The 14,670-nt window shown below is 39.1% G+C and overlaps 1 protein-coding gene across 1 annotated transcript; it reads right to left on the bottom strand.

The window, feature by feature from the left end:
* Positions 1-9,927: 9,927 nt before the first annotated feature.
* LOC126515069 (olfactory receptor-like protein OLF3) lies at positions 9,928-10,881 on the bottom strand. Its single transcript, XM_050164418.1, has one exon. It carries the CDS (start codon positions 10,879-10,881, stop codon positions 9,928-9,930), a length of 954 nt encoding a protein of 317 aa, XP_050020375.1.
* Positions 10,882-14,670: the final 3,789 nt, after the last annotated feature.

Raw genomic sequence — 14,670 nt, 5'->3', positions numbered from 1 at the left:
AGCTGCATGGACCATGAGCCTCAACATGGCCTGAGGTGGCTTACACATGGCACTCACATCAGCATGGCTCCCAGAATCAGCAAAGTCCATAGAAATCACCAAGGCATCAGGCAATGTCTCAGACATGTCACAGTGTCCACATGGAATTCAAACTTCATTGCATCCTGGGGCAAGCAGCAGCATGGACCGCCAACACCAACATGGTATCCAGTTGTATCACAGACCATGGTGGTCTTTCAAGGAGGTCTAATCCAGAATGTGAACCTTTCTTCATCTCAGGCATTGTCATTGCCCAGATTCAGGGGGATCCCATGGCCGAGGGACAGGAAGGCCTGCACATTTGTTGTGTGTTAAATAATCTATACTTATTGATGGCATTTTTAATGTAAAATTTCTCAGGTTGGCTTACATGGTTGGGCACTTAGTCTCCAGTTATTTGGGAAGGTTGTAAAAACCCTTAGAAGGTAAAGTCTTGCTAGAGAAAATAGATCACCAGCCCCATTTCCTGTCTATTCTGTGTTCTTAGTATATATACAGTGGGACCAGCTGCCTTGTGTTCCTACTGCTGTGTCTTCATTGCTATGGTGGGCTTTTTACCTTCTTAAACTAGTAATTAAAGCACTTTCTCCTGTAAGTTACTTGCTGTCAGGTATTTGGTCACAGCCGTGAGAAAAGTAACTAATAAAAGAAGTCAGTACCAAGAAGGGGGCTATTACTATGATAAACTTAACCATGTGGTTCTTAAGCCCGTAGAACTGATTTTTTTTGAATAGAGAGGGGTGGAAAGCCATATAGGGGAGAGTTTGGAGGGAGGGAAGGGAAGGCAGAAATGATTAAAATACAAACTCAAAAATAAACAATGATAACAGAATTATAATATGCTATAAACGGAGAGTAGTGGGACTTCCTGTTGGGAGGATGGAAGCCCAGAATGCCAGGAGAAAGAGGAACAGTGGAGGTCTGGCTCATGGAATCTCAGAGGGGAACAGAAATCTGCTGGGAACCAGGACAGAGGCCATTCATTTTATATTCTCATCTGGGCAAATCCTGAGAATTTGAGTGAGGGTGAATTCAAAACTAATTTTTCTGGTGAAAGAATTTTTAAGACCAGGTAGTATCCAGGCTGTAGCACAGTGACTGTCGCTCTTCTAAGCCAGGTCTACAGTGAGAGAACACACAGGATCGGAAAGATGTGCAAAGAGGGGTAGAAAGCGGCCTGAGAAAACTGACAAATGCAGGCAAGGAAGACTCAAAATTAGATGTTAATGTTAAAGGAGTGTATCTCACTAAAGAGAAACCTCATGCTCTGCACTAGGAAAATAGGAATGGTACCAGAGGAAACAATGACACCCACCCAGGGCTCCATCTTGTGATAACCCAAATTTATTTGAAATGAGAGAGCCTGACCCGAGACTGATGCTGGTGTCCCCTACTCAAAAACACCTGCTGAAAGGGGGTTTTCAAAGATTCAGCTGTTAAAGAATACAGAGGCTTCTATCACACTAACCAAGGCAGCCAGATAACCTTTGAGCTGGCATCCCAACCTGGCAGCATCAACCACATGATACTGATTTGCAGGATGGGAGACGTGAGGATAAGAGTATCATGGAAAATGTACCATGGTTTCAGAGAGCCACTGAAGCCAGGCAGTGTGTAGTAGTCCCTGAAAGGGGAATTATGTGAAGCTGTGAAGGCAAAGTCTAAGTGGAAATAAGGAACCTGTAATGCTAGAGATGGCAGGACAATAGAACATCTGCTGAGAAAAGCTGATATTGGAGTTGGAGCAGCTCCAGAAGCTGGAGAAGCAGGCAGCCAACCTAGAAAGGTACAGCTATCCACACCGTCCAGAGCTTAGGTGACTCTATCATGAGACCTAGACACCACCCATGCAGCTCCAGGATCTGGCGTTCAACCTTTTGGGTTTCGGTCTGTCCTTCCTATGCTTCCGTCCCCTGTTTTTATGTGAGTGTTTACTTTATGGCTTTGTATGTTATAAGTGAGTAACTTTCTTTTTAGCCAGGGCTCACAACAGTCGATTTTAATCTGAGTCTGAGGAAAAATAAACTTTGGGATTTTTCACCATGCTGAGATTGTTGAAGACCATGGACTTGTAGTAAATGCACTCTGTATTGTGAGAGCCTATAAAGATCAGAGCCAGATTGTTGTGGTCTTCATGTGAAATGGCCTTCATAGCTCTGTGTTTGAACCCTCCATCCTCAGATGGCAGCTCTGTTTTGGACAATTTGAAATATTTAGGAGGTAGATCTTGCAGGACGAGGTGAGCTAAGAGGGGCAGGCTTTGAGACCTCATATTATTGATATCGTTCTTGCCTCTTCTCCATGTCCTCATTTCAGATGTGATGTGATAGAGTTGTTTTCTGCAAGGACATTTTTGTCATGGCAGACTATACCCCTTTTTAAACTAAAAAATAAACTCTTTCTCCATTAAGAAGCCTTTTTTTATCAGGTATCTGGTCACAACAACAAGAAAAATAACCAATGCTCAAAGAAAATACAGAAGCAATAACATTGCCAGTGTCTTATACAACCACATTACCATGACCTCTGATGTCATGATATCTTTGACAAATTTTCTAAATTAATCTAGGCATTTAGGAGGGAAGGTAGAGAGACTCCTCTCATTCATCTCCTTTCTAGACACCTATAGAACTGTCAACATTTGATTCTTTCCAGTAGCATGCTCCCAAACATTGAGGCTCAGCCTTAGGATACAGGTGCCTAGTCACAACTGTTTGTCTACACTCATCTGTTGACAGAAGACACAAAGTCCAAAGCTTTCAGTATGACATCCACAGTGCTCTCTATCATTTTGCAGTAAAGTTTGGGTGAAAATCTTCCTTCTTGTTCAACCGCCACAGTTCAACACTGAAAAACATCCCCCAAATGGATCCTTTTTCCATTATTAACACTGATGACATCTGCTCTTTGAGTATTTTGTCCATAACCACCCTGTAATAAGATGCTTTTCTGACATAATAGGCCTCATTCAGTTCAGACTTAGTGAAACATAAGCTCAGAAGAAAAGTACTTTAAAGAGCACTTCACAGGTTTCTAACAGGAGATAATGGGAGATTTCCCTGAATAATTCACTCTGTCACCATCTCACATTCTCCTTTCGGTATGATGCTTTACCTTACATGACCAAACTCACAAATGTTCCATCTAAAGTATTCAGTGAGTCTTTTTATCGTTTGAATATAAAATATCCCTCAGGCTCATGTATTGAATGCTTGGCCACAAGATCATGACAGTTGCCTTGCAAGGCTGGAAACTGTAGAAGGTAGGATTCAGCTAGAGAAAGTGTGTCACTCTAGGCATGACTTTGATTGACAGATCCTCTAGCTGTCATCTAATGATTCCTGTCTGCAATGAGGCATCAGCCTCTTTTATCACACGCTCCCATTACCATGATGTACTATGTCACTGGTTCAGAGTCAAAGCAGAGAAAGGTTATAGACTAAAATGTATGAAATTGGATTCCAAAACTAAATCTTCTTTCTTCAGTTGTTCAGGTATTTTGTCCCAGAAACATAAATTCTGATGAATGAGACTCAGCGTTACTTCTCAGCTCAAGTAAATGAGCAGCACCAAAGTCAAACATAATTTAAGTTTCACCATTTTCTTGCAATAGGAACCACCATTCATTGTGCAGTTACTTCTGTTCTTAGTATTTAGCATAGGCCAGGGTCTTTCTTCTGACACAAAGGTCATTCATTAGATTCCTAACTAGAAACTGAATCACTTTCTCCCAGAAGGCCCAGTAATGTTTTATTAATTTGCATACTTATTATTGTGAAGAGTAGCAGGAATAAGATAAATGACTTCATTGTGGGAGATTTAGGCATCTAATTTGAATAAGCTGCTTCCAGGGAGAAATTGATTTTCAGAAGCTTGCAAAACTACAATGGATAAAAGGTTGACTTCCCAACAAAGAGTAGTTAACAGTAGGATGTTCATTTGCAAACAAAAACCCTAAATTTGATGGGAAAACTACCTCAAAATGCATCAGAATGATAATATAATATATATAATTTTCATACTACCTGAAGGGAAGGAGGGGCTACTGCCATGCCAAGTAGAAGATAGAAGTCATGAATATTGCAGAATATCAGCTAAACCCCAACAACAAAGAGTTATTAAGCCTCCAAAGTCCATAGATGTTTGTTTTTTGTTAAGAATCCCTGAGAAAGACAACATAATAACTGCAAATGACAAGAAAAATGAAATCCAACACTATATGTCTCTTGTGAGAAAGATTGTGACAGCTGATAAAGTCCTACTGAGAGAAAACTAATAAAATCAAATCCAATAAGCTTCTAGATCTAACTTGAGATACAGGGTCTGAAGAGGATAACACTATAACTTCAGTATATCGGGGGGAATCAAAATTACACAGGCAGCTCAGCTGGGAGAAACTGAAATTTTATTGAAAATGTAATTCCAGTGTTGAGAGGAAGCAGAGACAAAGCAGAGACTACAATTCAAAGGATTTCTAGAAACAAAGTAGGTAATTATTATGGGTGTCCTGTTAAAATTTTCATTTGAACAACTGTAATCTTTATATATATTGTGATTTTGAAAAGATGATAAACCCCAAGAGATATTGAACAAAATTTTATTTTCTAATACTTTTCAGTGCCCAATGTTTTAAACAGTTATATTTATTGACTTTATTATTTATAACACATATTCTTACCAAACCAACCATTCTTTCTCACCTTCTATTAATATCTTTCACAAGCACCTAAGAATTAGGAGCAGCTGTCATTTCATCCCAAGAAATTTATTTTCCTGATTTCCACATGACTCCAATTTAAACACACATATCTCAAGATTCACACCCATCATCCACATCTGAGAGAGAACATGCAATGTTTTCTTCCTGTGTCTAGGTTATCTCACTCAGAATGATTGCTTCCAACTCTATCCATATATCTGAAAATTTCATAATTTCATTTGTTCTTATAGATGAATTATTCACATTTTCATTATTCTTTCATCAGGTATGGGCACTTAAACCATTTCTATTTTCTGGTTATTGTGAATAAAGCAACAAAGACCATGGAGAAGAAAGCTCTTTGCATGGCCACCAGTAGTACAGCTGGATCACATGGTAGTTCTATTTCTACCATTTTGAAGAACCTTCATACCTCATGCTGTGGTGATCTTCAACTATTAAAATATTTTCATTGCTACTTTATAACTGTAAGTTTGCTACTGTTTTTAATCATACTGTAAACATCTATGTTTTCCAATGGTCTTAGATGACCTCTGTGAAAGGGTCTTTGGCCCCAAAGGTGTCACGAACAATAGGCTGAGAACCCCTGTCTAGAGTAAGATGAACTTTCAAAGAGGTTTAATTTGCAAGTCTTTTTGGCCAAAGATGTTGAATATTTTTTTCTAGCTTCTTATTGGCTAATATTTTATTTATTTATTTATTTATTAAAGATTTCTGTCTCTTCCCCACCGCCGCCTCCCCTTTCCCCTCCCCCTCCCCCAATCAAGTCCCCCTCCCTCATCAACCCGAAGAGCAATCAGGGTTCCCTGCCCTGTGGGAAGTCCAAGGACCACCCACCTCCATCCAGGTCTAGTAAGGTGAGNCAGTAGGATCAAAAACCCATTGCCATTGTTCTTGAGGTCTCAGTAGTCCTCATTGTCCGCTATGTTCAGCGAGACCGGTTTTAACCCAGGCTTTTTCAGACCCAGGCCAGCTGGCCTTGGTGAGTTCCCGATAGAACATCCCCATTGTCTCAGTGTGTGGGTGCACCCCTCGCGGTCCTGAGTTCCTTGCTTGTGCTCTCTCTCCTTCTTCTCCTGATTTGGACCTTGAGATTTCAGTCTGGTGCTCCATTGTGGGACTCTGTCTCTGTCTCCTTTCATCGCCTGATGAAGGTTAATATTCAGGAGGATGCCTATATGATTTTCTTTTGGTTCTCCTTCTTATTTAGCTTCTCTAAGAACCCGAATTATAGGCTCAATGTCCTTTATTTATGGCTAGAAACCAAATATGAGTGAGTACATCCTATGTTCCTCTTTTTGGGTCTGGCTTACCTCACTCAGGATGGTGTTTTCTATTTCCATAAAAATATTTCTCAGACCAACAGTAAGGCAGCCAAAAGCTCTGCTAGACAAGGGAAGTATTCATCAAGTCTAATCCTTAGATGCAAAGTTACTGGCAATTGATGGCTTCTGAGGAAGGAGACTGAGCTTTCTTCAGGATGGGTCCCCTGGAAGGATATTCATGCTCCAGTAGACAGTCTTATACCCATGCACATAAAAGACAGCACTTAGTAGACTCAATGGGTTTTTAAAAAATTGTATGTGAGTTTGGAAGGGGAAATTAGGTTGGTGATGAAGCAGAGGGACTAGGGGTGGGCTTCACCAAAACCCATTATGCATATGTGTGAAATTTTCAAAAAAATAAAGAAAGAAATTTAATTTATGGATAATAATATAGAGAAAACTAGATATTCTGAAGAAGGCCAAGGGAATGAAAAAGTTAAAATAGAAATTTCACAAATAAAACACAAGACTATACTAACTTGTTATAACAGACTAATACTTCCTAGCAAAGGAAGATTAAGAAAGGCCATCAGATAAAGACACGAAACAAGGGAAAAAACAGATCATAGGATGTTTAATCAAGATGAGTTGCAAACACTGAGGAAACAGTCATAGCATGGAAGGTACTACATCTTCCTAATCTTCCTCCTTAGTAAGTCATATATATTTATATACCTTTAAGTAGTTTTCCTCTCTCACATCTCTCCTACACCAGTGTATATAAAGTTTGTTTGTGGTGTTCAGTTTTCTAATTTAATACACAACTGTCAGTCATGATCAGAACATTCTATCAGAATAATGAGGTCCTTATAGGGATTCCAGTATAGGAGATGGGATGTTTTATGTGGAATATCTGCTACAGAACAGAGACCCACAATGGAGCACCGGACTGAAATCTCAAGGTCCAAATCAGGAGAAGAAGGAGAGAGAGCACAAGCAAGGAACTCAGGACCGCGAGGGGTGCACCCACACACTGAGACAATGGGGATGTTCTATTGGGAACTCACCAAGGCCAGCTGTCCTGGGTCTGAAAAAGCCTGGGTTAAAACTGGTCTTGCTGAACATAGCGGACAATGAGGACTACTGAGACCCCAAGAACAATGGCAATGGGTTTTTTATCCTACAGCACGTATTGGCTTTGTGGGAGCCTAGGCAGTTTGGATGTTCGCCTTACTAGACCTGGATGGAGGTGGGTGGTCCTTGGACTTCCCACAGGGCAAGGAACCCTGATTGCTCTTTGGGCTGACGAGGGAGGGGGACTTGATTGGGGGAGGGGGAGGGAAAGGGGAGGCGGCGGTGGGGAAGAGACAGAAATTTTTAATAAATAAATAAATAAATAAACGAAAAAAAAAGATTTGAGCTTTTTTCCTGCCCTCTTTGACTTCCTGTCCTCACTATTTTTGATGATGAATTGTTTTATGAACCTGTGAAAAAAATAAACTCTTTTCTTCCCAAGTTAGTTTTAGTCATGTTGTTTCATGACAATGGTAGCTTTAACTAAGACAAAAGTTAAAAGACAATTTGGCATCCAAGGCCTTGCCAGATATGACAATGTCTACCCAGCGACTTTACCCTTTCTATCTCCTTACCCTTCTGTGCACCTCAATTAAGCTTCCAGCTAATTAGGGTGTAAATGCTTACACTATATGTGAAATTTTGAACCACTTATTCCGTCTTCAGGTCTCTTGTCATTTGGATAACTGGTTCTCATGTTTCTAGTCTCAAACTGAGACTTTTCATGTGACTATTTCTGTCATCACTCTAAATGTTCTTACTCTCACTCTAAACTGATTAGGGTATTATAGCTGTTCATTGTCTGTCATCCATACTCTTCCCAGATGTTCCTTTAAAGACTATACCAGATTGAATATGCTTCCAAGAACCACTGACACACTGTAGACATCTATGAATGTCAGATGAATCAGCATCAATAGAAATCTAGCTTCTATTCACATCATGATTCGAGATTATATTATTGTAAAGTTATAATTTAAACATAAAATTTGCTTCAGAATAAATGGTCTTCATTTTTGTAAAGCCTCAGATGCTGTCATAACGTGCTGAAAAATGCAACTGAAAAGTATTGGTTATAGGAAGGTGATTCTGGGAAGAAAAATACATAGACTCCTTCAAGGAAGAAGACAATCTGTGATCTCATGCTTGCTATTTGACTACATCTCTACCTTTTGTGCAATTGCTGTTTTTCTTCTGTTTTACAGTTTGTACTTTTTCTAATGATGAAGTCACTGAGGGCCAATTGTGAGTATGAAAGATGAAAGAAAAGATTAATATTCAGACTGAAAGTAATATTAACACAGCCAACTAAGCTATCTTAATTTCCCAATCCATCTTTGGTGCAGGAGTCAGCCTCTTTCTAAGAGTAAGTCTGTTTTTAATTATATATATATATATATATATATATATATGTATGTATATATATATATATATATATATATATATATACCATTAAACAAAATTTGTCTGCAGATCTGAAAAGAAGACAGCCACACTGGCCAACCTTGCAGAAGAGGGAGCAATGACGCATGCCTTTAAACCCAGGAGCCCCAATGATGCACACCTTTAAGCCCAGTAGCAATACTAGTTTGCCAGAGAAATCAGGTGGTAGTATTGCATTCCCTTAATCCCAGAACTAGAAAGGACTATGAGATGGGAGGAGACATCTCTCATACTCAGTCTCATTCTGAGATTCCTTGAAGCAGGTTAACCATTTTGGACTGAGGTAGAGGTAAGAGCCAGTGTGAGGTAGAGGTAAGAGTCTGGCTGGCTGTTTTACTTTTCGGGTCTTCAGGCTGAACCCCAGTTTCTATCTCTGTGTCTTTTTTTAATTCTGCTACAGCCTGGCTTGGCTTTTGAGTCCTAACCTTCCCCTAAGGACACACTTCCTCAGACAAGATTATTTAACTTTAATCCTTTACAAATAGTACAACATCCTTATGACTAAGCATTTTCATAGGTATACTCATAAGTATATGAGTCTATGGGGGACATTTTCATTTTAACAACCACATTCCATTCCCTGGCATCCATAGGATTATATTCATACAGATGATTTATATTTTATCTCATCTTTTGTGAGATTATTTTATTGCAATGGTTCAGAAATAGAGAGTGTACATTTTTTCAGAGATTGTACAAATTTGAATTCAACACTTACATTGAAATCCCTTGGCTATGTGGTCAAATCCCTTCAAAATTATTTGAATGATTCCAATTAGTGTCAGACACAAATGTTCACATGGACAATAATAACTTTATATACTTGGCAACTCCCTATGGAAATGTTTATTAGATTTTTCTGTACATGGTCAGCTCTAGAAGAAATTGTTAACTCTTACAGTGAGACATGGCATCTGCATGAAGTGAGTTCGGCATAAAGACAGTGTAATAATCTTTCACAGCTCTCCTTGGGGTTGGCCTACGTACAAACTGTGTTATTGCAGAAACTATTAGTTGTTCAAGTGAGCCTCTCCAAAAATGAACATGAATTTTATCTCAATTGGAACCACAACAACCTGCTGTAAAATTTATTAGCCCCTCTGGACCAGTACTTTAAACAAAGTAATAAAGTAATAAATATTTCTAGTTATCATACCATGGAAGTAGAGGCAGAGTTAGGAGAAAGTTCTATAAAATGTTGCATAGCTCCACTGGGCATCCCAATGGGACACAACTCAACAACAACACTCAACCTGTTATACGGCATCACAGGTACGTGTTATGCCATCTATTACTTCCTAGTTGACAGGACATTCCAGATTCTGCTGTTGATAATTGCATAAATGCTGATGAAGAACTCTTTCCTCCAGCTATGCTCATGAGTCATTAAGTTGCCAGTTTTGCTGTGAACCCAGAAAATTTCCCTAAAAGTTTCTGCCATGCCCCCTTCACCTCTTTATTCCTTAGACTATAGATCATGGGGTTCAACATGGGTGTCAAAATAGCATAGAACAGAGACATCAACTTCTCTTGAAGGACAGAGGGGCTGGAGTGGGGTTGGATGTAGGTGAAAATAGCCATGCCATAGCACAGGACAACCATAGTAAGGTGAGAGGCACAGGTATGAAAGGCTTTCCACCTTCCTTCTGTGGACTGTATCTTTAGGATGGTCGAGATGATCTGAATGTAGGACAAAAGAACCAAGAAGAATGGTGCCATAAGCAAGACAATGCTAGAAACCATAATTGCAATCTTATTGGAGGAGGTATCTACACAAGCCAGTCTGACCACAGCAAGGGTTTCACAGGCTATATGATCAATATGCTTATTGGTACACGTGGGCAACTGAAAGGTGATGGATGTATGCACAAGGGAGTTGATGAAGCCACTGATCCAAGATATGATGACCAGTCTCATGCACAGCCCCGCACGCATGATGACTGAGTACCTCAGAGGGTCACACACTGCCACATAGCGGTCATAGGCCATCACTGTCAGCAGAAGAAACTCAATCCCACCCAAGCCCAGAGAAAAAAATAACTGTGCCGCACAGCTCAGAAACGGAATTGCTTTGTGTGTGGCAAGAAAATGAGCCAGCAACTGGGGGACTATGCTTGTGGCATAAGACACATCCACAAGCGACAGGTTGGTCAGAAAGAAATACATGGGAGTATGGAGTCTGCTGTCCAGTCTGATCAGAAGAACGATGAGAAAATTCCCCAGCACTGTTGCCAGGTACATCAGCAAGAACAGAACAAAGAGAGAGACTTGAGTGTCCCAGTTACTTGACAGGCCAAGGAGGATGAATTCATGCATCCACGTCTCATTGTTGGGTTCCATTAAAAGCTATGATCTGCAAAGAGTATCAGAATAAAAAAAAAGTGCAATCAAATAATAAGGAGGTAAGTTTCTAATGTGATCTGCCAGCCTTTTAAAAAAAAATCTCACATCATTTGTTAGCATGCTTGATTCTAATATGCTTTTTATTGATTCTGTTTCAGAGACACAGGGCTATCGAAATGACTTTATAATGACTTGACAGGCTTCACAGGGGCAAGCTACACCCCTGAGATACAGCAATGCAGTTCTGTCAGCTCTATGTCATTAACAGTTCCTTTTATTCCCAGGCAAGGAGAAAACTAAGTGGCAGTATGAGCATAGAAGGTTAAGAACAGAGAATCACAGTTTCAAACTACCTCACATACATTGATTGCAATCCTGCTGGTACTGCAGTAAGCTGCAGGAAGACTGACTGTGAAAGTGGAAGGATCTGGAACCGGAGAACCTAGTCTTATTAGGGTATTTTATTTTCTTTAGCAGGTATTTGATTTCTGTTTGTTACAGAAAATTTAGTACTTTCCACGTATACTAAAGCACAAATGTAAACAGCTCCTGCGAGGACATGTGGGGACTGTTGTCACTGCTGGTATACTGCAGTACCTCAAGGGTGAGGAATATAACAAGAGTTCTCCTTGGGGCCTATGAAGAGGCAAATGAAATTTCCTGTCTTCAAAGTAGAAACAAATACATTGAAAGCCTTCAGCAGAAATTTTAGTATGTTTGATAAGATTCAGCTTCTTATAGTCTCCATATTCTGGGGGAAACATCTAGATGAAGTCTCTATCTTCATATGATTCCCCTTCTAATCTGATTCCATTAAGAGTCTGTTGTCTGAAATTGAACTGAAAATAAAACAAATGAGAATGTAGTCATGTGGGCCCTCACATCAAGGGTAAGAAAAGTAAGAAAGCACTCCCGGTGTCTGAGACAGGATAATACGGGAACCTTGGTAAAGCAGTGCCAGAAAATAGATTCTCTGCTCATTATATGTGCTTAGCAGATGCTTTGTCTTTTTTCTTTCTTTCTTTGTTTTGTTTTTGTCTTTTTGTTTTGTTTTGTTTTTGTTTTTGTTTCTTGAGACAGGGTTTCTCTGTAGCTTTGGGACCTGTCCTGGAACTAGCTCTTGTAGACCAGGTTGGCCCTGAACCCACAAAGATCTGCCTGCCTCTGCCTCCCAAATGCTGGGATTAAAGGCGTGCGCCACCACTATCCAGCTCACAGGTGCTTTTCCAGTAGAAGTAATATGGCACGCTATTGAACATCCGGGGCAAACAGGTGACCTTTTAAAGACATGTATAAAACTGACTCAACTACTGAACATCTGTCTCTTCACTAATGTCTTGGTTGTTTGAGTGTGCAATACAAAGGGAAATAGGAGACAAGGATGCAAGAGGGAAAGAAAGATGAAGGTCATTTTAGGGTTGCTGACCTATAAGTGAAAAACTTCCCATCTTAACTTTCTCAAGTGGTAAATGATAAGGCATGGGCCAGTAGAAATACTCAGCCCATGTACGGTCTAAATAGATGTGAACACTTCCCTCACAGAGCTCTACAATGTCTATGAGATTTCAAGTTTATCTTAGTGAGTTCTCACACAACTCATAATCTAGCCTTATTCTACTAGCTTTATCTTACTAATTATAGCAATTATCATATTACATGTTTTATAGCAAAGTATTTTATTGAAATAGGCTGCATATAGGTAAATACAGTTAACTAATACATTTATTGGATTAATTATGTTTATCCTATTGATATTATCACTCATAAGTAAGGCCATTGCTTGATTTAAAAAATTCTAGTAATTTTTTAAAAATTTTTTGCTTCTGAGATAAATTTGAGATTTTGAGTGTGTTGGCCTCAAGCTCACTACCATCCTTCAGTCTCCTAGGGGGCAGGTGCCACTGTTCCTAAATCAAGAGATTATCTTTTGAGGTAGGATCTGTAGTTGGGACTGGCCTCAGAATCTCTTGGTAACTCAAGATATCCTTGAAGTTTTTAATCTTCCTGCCTCTACCTTCCAATATCTAAGATTACAGTTGTGTATCATTATACTTGTTTTATGTGGTGCTGGGAATCAAATTCAGGGATCAGTCCAAGCAGTGTACATTTTCAGACACCCCAAATTAACATTTTCTATGCTCTAGGGCACCTTTGGGAAGTCTCTAAAAAAATATAGAATGTACAATTCAAAGCCAGGTGAAGAAGAAAAGATGGAATTTCCAGATTCCTTTAACACAGCTGTCAGTAAATACCATCATATCATAATACTGGTCTCTCTGGAAAAATATTCAAATGTGTTTTTCTAATTTCATAATGAAATTATGAGTGACGTGCAATGTAGCCCATGTCTATTTTTCTCATAAGGAAACAAGATCTTGATCTTTTCAGCTATGAATAATTTGTAGACTTCCCTTATCTCCATTTTTCATGAACACAAATATCTAAAGAAACACTATTAGAGCTTTTGTTGCGTTTGTCTATACAAACAAGGAAACAAAGATGTCTTAGCACAAGGATAGATGTGCAGTTGATACTCACAATGAATGTTGAACAGCCAAGAATGTATGCTATCTAGCTCAGATTCCTGTACAGGGATAATTTGTTATTGCTTCTCTGTCATTGCTAGGAAGGAAATACATACATGTTTTTCATAAATCTCTATCAAATAAACAAACAATAAAATCTTATTTCATTTTCTTTTGATTGAATATCTTCAGCATCAACAAACTTTAAAGCATGCATTTCTGCCCAGAAGACATTATGAAAGAAGGATATAATCTTGTGTTTAGTCTCTCTGGATATGAGGACCGGAAAGGAGAAACTTCTTGCTGTGTTTATGAATGGTGGTGAAAGTAGAGTAATCAATGAGCACCAATTAGTAAAACAGAGAGTATATTAGAACTACAGTATGTCCAATAAGAATACACTCTGGAAACTCACCTTATAAAGTTCTTCTAATGGCTGAAGTGTATCCTTATATGGAACATTTTCTTCTTCACTATGTGTTTAAGAATAAAATAATATTGATTGGGAGGTTTGAGGTTTGTGAGGTGAAGGTCCAGGAGAAGCCACTGTGCTCTGAATTCAGCCATCAGTTTCCCCTGATGATCCATACTACATCATGGTCCAGAACAAACCTGGAGCATTACATGGCAATGGGCTAAAGATGCAGGGAGAGTAGGAGAGATGTTGGTAGAAAAGAACAATTTTCTCAGTTAAATTGCTACTGTTGTTTCACCCTAGGAAAAATTATCTCCCTGTGATTCTTGCTTTATTCAGTAATTATTGGTTACATCAAACATCAAGACTCAAATGTTCTGTCAAAGACACACGCACAGCTGTTCAAATTCTTCAGACAGTTTTACATGACTCACATACCTAACTTTAAAGAATTAAATTTAGCTATGTCAATCTCTTCAATAAATTAAGTTTATTTCCTTCTCCATAGAAACAATTAAACTTTATTATACAATTTTAGTCTAAATCTGAATGAATTAAATATTACTTTCAGACATTGTAAGCCTTGATAAATTTACCTATCTCCCCATGTCTTCTCTTGTCTTTCCAGTCTATTGCTCCCTTATAAGTCCTTTAGCTAGACATATATGACACACAAAGGTCAGAAGGCAAAGATATGAGTACGAAAGCAGGCATGAAACCTGAGTTACTGCTTATTTACAGGGAGTAGGCGAGGTTTGCGTTCAGACGTTACAGCCTGCATTTCCTGAGTCTGTTTTGATCTAGGAGCTAGAGGACTGCCAGTCACACTGTGTGATAGGCCTGATT

The sequence above is a fragment of the Alexandromys fortis genome, unplaced genomic scaffold (genome assembly GCF_014885135.2).
Source record: "Alexandromys fortis isolate MF-2015 unplaced genomic scaffold, M_Fortis_MF-2015_v1.1 scaffold_133, whole genome shotgun sequence".
Taxonomy (NCBI): Eukaryota; Metazoa; Chordata; class Mammalia; order Rodentia; family Cricetidae; genus Alexandromys; species Alexandromys fortis.
Note: the sequence above shows the minus strand (reverse complement) of the source record. Positions and strands in the feature narration are given on the sequence as shown.

Excerpts from the sequence above, each read along its gene's own strand:
- LOC126515069 (XM_050164418.1), bottom strand. The coding sequence starts at position 10,881 with ATGGAACCCAACAATGAGACGTGGATGCATGAATTCATCCTCCTTGGC.